General features: G+C 34.2%; 1 protein-coding gene across 2 annotated transcripts; it reads left to right on the top strand.

Moving 5' to 3' along the window:
- Positions 1-5,430: 5,430 nt before the first annotated feature.
- Positions 5,431-10,123, top strand: LOC126855593 (pre-mRNA-splicing factor ATP-dependent RNA helicase PRP16). Of its 2 annotated transcripts, none has more exons than XM_050603411.1 (4): positions 5,431-5,545; positions 5,925-7,537; positions 7,641-7,784; positions 7,873-10,123. In XM_050603411.1, the coding sequence occupies exons 2-4, from the start codon at positions 5,969-5,971 to the stop codon at positions 9,541-9,543; spliced, it is 3,384 nt and encodes a 1,127-aa protein (XP_050459368.1). In that variant the 5' UTR covers positions 5,431-5,545; positions 5,925-5,968; the 3' UTR covers positions 9,544-10,123. The 2 variants fall into 2 exon arrangements, with proteins under 2 accessions (XP_050459368.1, XP_050459360.1); XM_050603403.1 differs by having other exon boundaries at positions 5,480-5,757.
- Positions 10,124-10,617: the final 494 nt, after the last annotated feature.

The following is a 10,617-nucleotide window of genomic DNA, read 5'->3' as shown; positions in this document are numbered from 1 at the left end:
GGCTCCAGTCCCAAGAACAGAAATTGTTACGTGCTCGCTCCGGCAGCGTGATCCGAATGCTCATGCGAGCGACGATCGGCCGCGGTCATCCAGAGCCGAGAGGAGAGACTCACGAGAGTCCCGTAGCGTTACTCAAGCGCGGAGAAGCTTTCTTCGGTGGACGACACATACGGATACGAGTACGTATGTATATAGTACGATAGCTGTGCGGTGAATTAGCGGAGAGAAATCTCGATGAAACATATATATAATATTTAATATAAGAATAATATTTTTTTGTCACAAACTACACGTGTTAATGAACAATGATATAATAATATAAAAATATAATAGAAAACTTTTAATAAATATATAAAAATAATAAAATAAAAAAAAATATATAATATAAATAGTAGAAAAAATATTAGAAAAAAACTTAATTTATCGCTTACCCTCGGTTTCATATTACGTTTAAAGTTTCGTCAAATTATCATGATATTATTTTACAGAAATTTTAAAGCTGCTGTTTGAAGTTTATTATCACGGAAAGTTCCGAAATCGAGAGAAAGAAATGGGTGCAAAAGTGATAGCCACATCGCTGCGCACGTCAAAAGGCGATTGTCCGTCCATGCGGAAGCAGAGAGCTCTGCATCTATCCCTCGATCGCCTCTCACTCGCAGGACACGTACTCGCGTCGTGTCCCCGTACACGTCCTCGCGTGTCGTAGACTCTGTGCGTGTACGCGGTATGTATCAGCGCGCCGATACGCGCGCGTATAGGTACTCATTGTCCAGCATAGGCTCGCGATGCCGAAACGATCGTCCGGGATGTCAGACGGGAATCTGCGCGACGGTGGTATCGAGGGCAGCTCCCGCGAGGAATTTAAAGAGCAGATCGATCGTAATCTCCTAGGCACGCCCTAAGTCTTCCCGAGCGTGCCCGCTTTCGATCGCGATTTCTCAGAGTTTATCCTTGAATTATTTTGAGAAAGAGAGAGAGAGAGAGAGAGAGAGAGAGAGAGAGAGAGAGATATTGTAGATAAGATCTAAAATTACATATCATCGATAAAAATGGAACACGATTAGAAAGATTATATAATTAATCGTCTTTTCATGCATTGCATTTTTTTGATTTCGATAAATAATAAATGTATTTTATCCGAGCATTATATTTATTCTTCTCAATATATTTAAAAAAAAAATAATTAATATTCTATAATCTAGAATTAAAATAAATGAAAAGATAAATTATTTTCGAAAAATATTGTGTACTTTTATTATTGGAGTAATATTTATATATAATTTTTTTGTTTATCTTTGTTATTTAAGTTTATTTAAGAAATAAATAAAATATAATAATACGAGGAAACAATCTATTATCGCCGACAAATTCTCAATTTTATAGTTTTTCTATATTTTTCTATAACTTTCTTAAATCTTTCAATATATCTGCGCCGAACAAAAAAAGTTGCAATAAAAATGTTCTTCCGCATATCACAAATCGAATCATTACTTTATCCTGTGTTCTATTTAATTTAATACTAATCATTTTGTTGACAGAGCAATTGTATGAACGAGATTTAATCTGTCTAATGTGAGTTCGAATAGTTTCGATAAGCAATGTTTTGATAAACGAAGTTTCATCACACTATCGTAGAGCGTATTATTTACGCTGAAATTTGACAGTGTCCTCTCGCTTGTCTGTGTCTTTAATGCGTTCTACTCACCAAACAGGTAGATGCTTTTATGAATGCGACTGGCATTGTCTGTGGATGATACCGCCGAATATGGATGGTAGCCGAAGATGATCGGGAGGGATGAGACTGCTTAGCAAATAAGGACGTGACGTAGCAGCGACTTGACCTATAAGGCAAACGGATTTGCTGTTAATAGTCAATATGCATTAGACAAACAATGAGCGGATCTTTGGGCCGCACACGATGCCAATCGTCTCTTCTCTGCAATGACGTTAGAGATTTTGAAAGGTGGAGGTCGTATTTATAACTATAAAGAGAACTATTACAAACTGTGTACATAAAAAGCAGTTATGTGTTTTACAAATATCATGTTAAATATCAAATATATCAAAATTAAGTATCAATAACATATTCTTTTTTTTCTAATTATTTTTTTAAAAAGTGTAATAAAAATATAGTCAAAATATGCAAATGAGAAGAATACATAAGTATAATATAAATATTTATGCGCGTAAATTATATATAAAAGTGCGTGTATGATTATACAAATTTTAGTTATTCGATACATGGTTTTCTTTGCTTTAATAAACCAAAAAGAAAGATAATATAATATTTTAATCAGATAATATAATAAATAAATTAAGAAGAGAAATATATTTGAAAAGCACAAAAAATAAAAATACTTAAGTCCCTCTGAAGTTGAACAATACTATCATTTGCTCCGTCTTTTATTCGCGCCATTAAATTTTTAGACAAATTATGGATGACACATGTATATACAATGATATATAACCAATTATAGCCGATGTTAAGTAGTCAATGAAATATTAACTAAGAAAATTTTTGGAAAAAATTTAACGGAGAAAATTTTAATTAATCATGATTCTCGATTCGGAAACATCGAGTTCAGATACAAAAATAAAGAATAGTGATCGTAACATAAAAAATTCCAAGGTATGTATTGATTTTTCATTGATTTTAATTACAGCAAATCCTCTTAATTCACATCTTCCTAATTCAGATGCGTGAACAATTATTTTTCCGAGACTTTCATATTTCTATAGTTGCTCTCTGTCTCTTTCTTCTATGATAAAATAGATTTTGTTTGAATATATTTTTATTACTACAAAATACAAAAATTAATTTATGCATCTTTGAAACTTGTCAAATGAAAAATCGACGCGATTATTTATTATTTTCATCTGAAATTTTCAAAAACCTTTAATATCGAGACTTTCTTTGATTTTTTTGAGAATATAAATTTTACTGTATGTATATCAAGCATTTTATAACATGACATTATATAGATAAGAAATTTATATAAAATATTATATATTTCAAATATTTGCATGTATATTTATTTTTTATTATACTTGTTCCAGACTAAGACATTATATTTGGGCATAATGTGCTTTGCAACTAACTGTTTAAGCTTGATCGCTTTCGAAGTTGGTTCATATGGCTCATTCCGTTCTGTCTCGAGACCTGCCGTCTTTAACAATTTATTACGCCGAAATTACAGTAACTTAATTCTAATCTCATACGATTAAACGATAGAGGGGAGAAAGGGATACGATAACGTATAAAAAATGATTTCCTATTTAACACAGATTTAAGAATTAAGATACTGATGGTAGACATGCTTGCGGCATTGGTATCAACAATAATGCTAACAATTGGCGATATGTATGGAATCCCGTATCTTTACTTGCCATGGCTTATCAATACTATCGAAGGAATAGCTTTTTATGAAGGACCAGCTCTTTTCGGATTAGCGTACAATGTGTTACCTAATGCAAGCATACCGGCAGGACTGTTTATATTTATAACATTGCTTTTATACGGTAAAAATATTAAAAAATTGAAATCAGAAAATTTTATTGATAAACATGGCAAAGATTTATTTAATTCAAAGTTATAGTACTAATAGTTTATAGTAAAAATGTTGAAGAATTTTTTGAAAACCTTTAATATCAAGACTTTCTTATTTTTTTTTTTTTTTGAGAATATAAATTTTATTATATATTAATCTTTTTATAATGATTATGATATTATATAAGCAAGACATTTATGTAAAATATCATATATTTTCAAATATTTGCATCTATTGTGATAGCATAATTTTTTATATTACATTGTCAAATTTAAAAAATAATTTTCTAATTTAAACTTGCAATGCACAATCAAATCGGACAATTAATTTTATTTTTTCAGTGGAAGAACTATTTATCTGGAAAGATGTTTTCGTAAATTTTAAACATTGCTGGAGAAATTATAATAAAAATAATAACTTAAATACAAATTCATCAAGAACGATGAACAAAAAATTAAGCAATGAAAATAAAGAAAAGCTTAACACATCTTCAGGAAAATTAAGAGATCATCAAAAAGTCGTAAAAGCTGTAAAAAATAATTTATTGATTAAAAATCGTTGTAGCAAAAACCCGTTTATAGAATTGACTGGTTAAATCAATAAAATAATGTATCATAAATATCAATATGTATATGATATATTAATTTTGGCGTATATTTAATTAATTAACAACCTTTATATAACAATTGTAAACTAAACTACAAATTTATAAATGGCCAGTACTATATGTGATTAGATTTATATAGCTAAATTATTTAGCCAAATAAGATTACTTACAGAGAAAGATAAAGATAGATAGATAAATAAATAAATAGAGAAAAAGAGAGAGAGAGAGAGAGAGAGAGAGAGAGAGAGAGAGAGAGAGAGAGAGAGAGAGAGAGAGAGAGAGAGAAGGAGGAAAGAGAGAAAATATGAAATATAATTTATTTTATACGCATGTGATAAAAATATTTCGAAGAAATAAAACTAATATGTATATATATATATATATATATATATATATATATATATATATATATATTACATACCAGGTAAAATTGTTGCGATAATTATTTGTCTAATGATTCGCTCGACACTCCCGATACTCGATTCGCGACAATACGATCAGCATCGAAATAATGATCAAGATATTCTTGTAATGATTTCAGGTGTGTATATTCGAGATATTCAACAAGAGGAATTTTTGTTTCGCTTGTAAAGTGACAGGTTGCCAAGATTTGTATACGGAGATGCGCACAAATTCTCATGTTAAATATCATCTTGAGAATCATTTGAAGAAGTACCTCAACGATTTCGAGATCGTCCGTTTCTCTCTCACCAACACCGATACAAACGCGAGGCAATGTAAACATATAACATTGATAAGGATAATAACGTGAACGACGATCGCGGAGATCAATCAATTATGAACGGAGATATCGATTCACGTTGCGATGGATCCGATATCGATCTCTTGATCTCTATCCGTGCGTACGATCCATTTTTTACGCATCACGATCTCACGACGCAACTCCGAATTCGATTCTGCGCGAATACAACGGACGCGCATGCGCGTACCGTGTTTTCCTTTACCACCATCGATTTACAATCCGTTTAATGATCAACAGTGATAGTATGCCCAAAGACACTTTCATAGACATATCTAGTACGAAAATACTATGTCCATTTGCATGCACGATTCATTTTTAATGAGAATATAAGATGCGAAAAGAGTAGAAAAGTGTAGTTTCATTTTGAACTCATTACGTCACGGCGCGCAACAAAGTGCGCGTTTGCTCATGCGCGCTTAAATTTTAAGGCCATAGATAAGAAAAAATATATAAAGGCTATAGAGTGAAACATAAGCGTCAAATATATGCGTCGGGATTGGTCAATATCTAATTTCAACTTAGCCTAAATATAAATCATAAACTTTTTCATCACTCGATTATTTTTTCTATGGTATTTTGTAGAGTGGCTCTGTAGTGGATCTTGATATTGTTGATCTTATATCATTTGTAGGTTATTTTGTCTGAGAACTGTTCATTTCGTGAAATCATATTATATAAATATATCTTGGCAAATTCGTAAAATATTTAGTGTATTTCAATTGATTGCTTTGTCGTTCTATAATTTTAGAATATAATGCTTTTTCTGCGACAATTGTTAATGTGATAAGATCCTTCATTGGTATCGTTGATCTATTTTTTTATACAAAAATACTTTATAGGTATTCGTTAATGATTTTTAAAATATTAATTTCTTATATTTAATAATCAAGTATTAAATTTGTCTATGTTTTAAATAAAATAATCTACTCATTACATATTCAGTTACATAATCTTTCTAGCTAAATGTATTCTATTATAATATCTAAAATAATTTAATTTATTTCAGGAGATAATATTTTACTGAAATTTAGTTAAATATATTGAAAAAGGATGTCAGATGACTCGAGCTTGTATAGATTAGATGGAACTGAAGGAAATCAAGCAGGAGGCTTGATCATTCGTAAGAAAGCTTCAGAACATACTTTTAAGAAGCCTTCTCTGTTAGGCCTCGAAAAGCTTGCAGAACGAAAAAGAAGAGAACAGTCACAGGAACCTACTAGCTCAAAGTCTGACAAATATGAAGGAAAGGATAGGAGATATCGATCTTATGAAGAAGAAACTCCTACTCACACTGGTGGTGTCAACTCTGAAGCACAACGGAGATTAGAGTCACGACTCAAACGTCAAAGATTAAATGCAGATGATAGAGATTCTAGAAATTCACGCAGGAGTCGTGAAAGAGATAGAGACAAACGAAGAGACAGGGAAAGTCGGGGTAGAGATAGTACGAGGCAAACGCCAAGATTCAAAGATGAACCCCAGACACCCAAATTTCGAACAAAAGATCCCACTTCTAAGAGTAATTGGGATGATGACGAAGACGAAGAACCGCGACGATCAAGCTGGGATCATCCAACACCGAATATTTATAATAAAGATGGTCGTGATAGCATCAGAAGTGAATTTACTCCTTCCTACAAGTACAATCCTTGGAACAAAGACTTTAAGCGTTCTGGTGCCACTCCAATGATAGATGGAGAGGAAAAAGAATTGTGGGAGGAAGAGCAGCAAAGACTGGATAGGGAATGGTACGCATTGGACGATGGAGAGAATAATGCTTTTGCCAATGTGTCCGAGGAATATACACGAAAGAAGGAAATGGAGCTGGAGGCCAGGAGACAGAAACGTCTTTCAGCACAACAACGACAAATAAATAAAGATAATGAATTGTGGGAGCGTAACCGTATGTTAACATCGGGAGTTGTGAGCTCATTGGATCACGACGATGATCCCGATGATGAGGGTGAGGCGAGAGTTCACTTATTGGTTCATAACGTGGTCCCGCCATTCCTGGATGGTCGCATCGTGTTCACGAAACAACCAGAACCAGTTGTACCTGTACGCGATCCGACTTCTGACATGGCTCTGGTAGCGAGGAAAGGCTCGGCACTAGTCAAGGCATATCGTGAACAAAAGGAAAGGCGTAAAGCCCAAAAAAAGCATTGGGAATTGGCTGGAACGCACATTGGCAACATTATGGGTGTACATGATCGGCGTAAGGACGACAAGGAGCATGCAGGACAAGAAACGGATTTTAAAGCAGGACAAAAATATGCACGGCACATAGGAGCAGGAGAGATAACGGGGGAAGCTAAACACAGATCGATTCAGCATCAAAGAAGAAGTCTTCCCGTATTCGCAGTACGCCAAGAATTATTAAACATTATCAGAGAAAATAATGTCGTTATAATAGTAGGTGAAACAGGTAGCGGTAAGACAACTCAATTGACGCAATATCTTCATGAAGATGGGTACAGTCGTTATGGTATGATTGGTTGTACTCAACCAAGAAGAGTCGCTGCCATGTCTGTTGCAAAAAGAGTGTCTGATGAAATGGCCACTGCTCTAGGCGATAAGGTCGGATATGCGATACGTTTTGAAGATTGTACTTCGAAAGATGTAAGCAATAGTAGTAACATATATTCTAACATTTAAAATTTCTACACAAATTTATTTTGATGTTATAATTAATAATATTACATGATTGATGTTATTTTTGCAGACGATCATTAAATATATGACTGACGGTATTCTATTGAGAGAAAGTTTGAGAGAAGGAGATTTAGATCGTTACAGTGTTGTCATAATGGACGAAGCTCATGAACGATCGCTTTCCACCGATGTATTATTCGGTCTTCTTAGAGAGGTATGGCGCGTTCAAGTGTTTTTATTTTGTATTATCTAAATATTTTCTTCCCCAAAGCAGTTTTTTTTAACTTTAAAAATACTTACAGGTTGTCGCTAGACGGCATGACCTAAAATTAATAGTAACTTCCGCAACGATGGATTGCAGCAAGTTCTCCGCTTTCTTTGGTAACGCAGCAACATTTCAAATACCTGGACGCACATTTCCCGTAGAAGTGCTGCATGCGAAGAATCCAGTCGAGGATTACGTAGATGCAGCTGTCAAGCAAGTAATGCAGATTCATTTGCAGCCTAAGAGTGGCGACATACTGGTCTTCATGCCTGGTCAGGAGGACATTGAAGTTACTTGCGAAGTTCTGAAGGAACGTTTAGCTGAAATCGAATCAGCACCATCTCTTTCCATACTGCCCATCTATTCCCAATTGCCGTCGGATCTGCAGGCAAAAATCTTTCAACGGTCTGAGGGTGGTCTTCGTAAATGCGTTGTGGCAACTAATATAGCAGAAACATCGCTGACAGTCGATGGAATTGTTTTTGTTGTCGATTCTGGATACTGTAAACTGAAGGTGTATAATCCTCGAATAGGTATGGACGCTTTGCAGGTATATCCCGTGTCGAGAGCCAACGCTGACCAACGACAAGGGAGAGCTGGTCGTACTGGTCCTGGTCAATGTTATAGATTGTATACGCGAAGACAATATTTGGATGAATTATTATTAACCGGTGTTCCCGAGATACAACGTACGAATTTAGCTAATACGGTACTTCTGCTGAAATCATTGGGAGTACAGGACTTATTGGCGTTCCATTTCATGGATCCGCCGCCACAAGATAATATATTGAACTCGTTGTATCAGTTGTGGATTTTGGGCGCGCTCGATCACACTGGACGTCTTACCGCTCTCGGCCGGCAAATGGCTGAGTTTCCTTTGGATCCGCCACAATGCCAGATGCTCATAGTCGCCTCGCAACTTAACTGTACCGCGGATATCCTCATTATCGTCTCCATGCTGTCAGTTCCATCAATTTTCTATCGACCCAAGGGACGCGAAGAAGATTCGGATTCGGCACGGGAGAAGTTTCAAGTACCGGAATCAGATCACTTAACATATTTAAATGTGTATAATCAATGGAAAGCAAACGGTTATTCGACTTCCTGGTGTAACGATCACTTTATACACGCGAAGGCGATGCGCAAGGTGCGAGAGGTACGGTCGCAGCTCGAGGAAATTCTGAAGCAACAAAAAATGGACGTTGTCAGTTGCGGTACCGACTGGGATATCGTGCGGAAATGCATCTGCTCTGCCTATTTTCATCAAGCAGCACGTTTGAAGGGTATCGGCGAATATGTCAATTGTCGTACTGGAATGCCATGCCATCTTCATCCCACCTCTGCGCTATTCGGCATGGGTTTTACGCCCGATTACGTCGTATACCATGAGCTCGTGATGACCGCCAAAGAATACATGCAATGCGTCACTGCGGTAGATGGTCATTGGCTGGCCGAGTTGGGTCCCATGTTCTTCAGTGTGAAGGAGACTGGTCGGAGTGGTCGCGCGAAACGACGGCAAGCGATGCAGCACCTTCATGAGATGGAGCATCAAATGAAGGAAGCCGAAGAGGAGATGAAGGCACGTGCCCAGGAGCAACTCGAACGCGAACAGGCGTCGGTCCGGAAGAAGGAGATATTAACGCCTGGTATTAGGGAACCGGGTACCCCCGCCCCCTATCGCAATACTCCCGGAAGATTAGGATTGTAATTAATTTTCTTATGTACAATGACTCGATATTGTTGCAAATATCTCTCATTATCTGCCAGAAAAAAGTGTGTACATATACATATATTTGTAACAAATTTTTTTTCTCTATAACGCGGAAATACATAAACTGCTAGTGCACAACTAATAGTTAAAATTATATATAACCATTTGTAATTAAAATCATGGAAAGAGAATGGCAATATAATCCAACAATAATTCAACAATCACTTTGGCGCGCTCTTCTAGCATTTGGCATTAGTATAATTTAGATATAATTCTTAATCTTAATCTTTCCTTTATTAGATTTCTATGCTTTTCTTGTAGCATGGAAACTACTTATCTATAATGTATGATTACATTATAGTGATTACTTTCCAATTTAAATGATATATTTTCTGATTAAATACAGACTGGATAAAAATACATGTATGATAATTAAAAAATTCTTTAAATAATGATTATTGACCAGAGTATTATGTATAAAATATTAATGTTGAATGTGATATTTATAAGATTTTTTGTAAATAAAATTATTTTTATTGTAATATGAACAAAATATTAAAAACTAATAATAAATAAATTTTAGTGTGTAATGAATTAATTAGAAAACATTGATATATATATATATAGCCGATCTTCGATCACATTAGTCATGTGCGCATCAATAAACATAGATTTGAAGATTTTAAAAAATTTAGCAGAATATTCATTCTCTTTTAATTAAAATGATTATACACTCAAATATAAAATAAATACAAAATTTTCTACAGTCATGCTAACAATTATAAAAGATTTAATAAAAAATTTATCATTTACCTAATTATAATTCCACTAGATTGTTTGAATCATTGTTTTAAACTTATTATCTCTAAATAATTTATTAATGTGGAAAAGACACTGGATGTAATTTTTAAAAAATATATAGTTTTAAATCCATAAATTATTTTATAAAAAACAAAAATTATATAAAATGCACAATATTGAATCATGAGAGAATATAGGTTAAAAAAAAAAATTAAATAAAAAATAAGTAAAATTATTTTATTTTAATAAAAAACGGCATTATTAATTAAA

The sequence above is a fragment of the Cataglyphis hispanica genome, chromosome 2, assembly GCF_021464435.1.
Source record: "Cataglyphis hispanica isolate Lineage 1 chromosome 2, ULB_Chis1_1.0, whole genome shotgun sequence".
NCBI classification, from domain to species: domain Eukaryota; kingdom Metazoa; phylum Arthropoda; class Insecta; order Hymenoptera; family Formicidae; genus Cataglyphis; species Cataglyphis hispanica.
Note: the sequence above shows the minus strand (reverse complement) of the source record. Positions and strands in the feature narration are given on the sequence as shown.

Bases quoted from the DNA above. Each gene is read 5' to 3' on its own strand.
- LOC126855593 (XM_050603411.1), top strand. From the start codon at position 5,969: ATGTCAGATGACTCGAGCTTGTATAGATTAGATGGAACTGAAGGAAAT. The intron at 7,538-7,640 runs GTAAGCAATAGT...TTATTTTTGCAG, and splicing joins AAGATTGTACTTCGAAAGAT to ACGATCATTAAATATATGAC. The intron at 7,785-7,872 runs GTATGGCGCGTT...AAATACTTACAG, and splicing joins TATTCGGTCTTCTTAGAGAG to GTTGTCGCTAGACGGCATGA.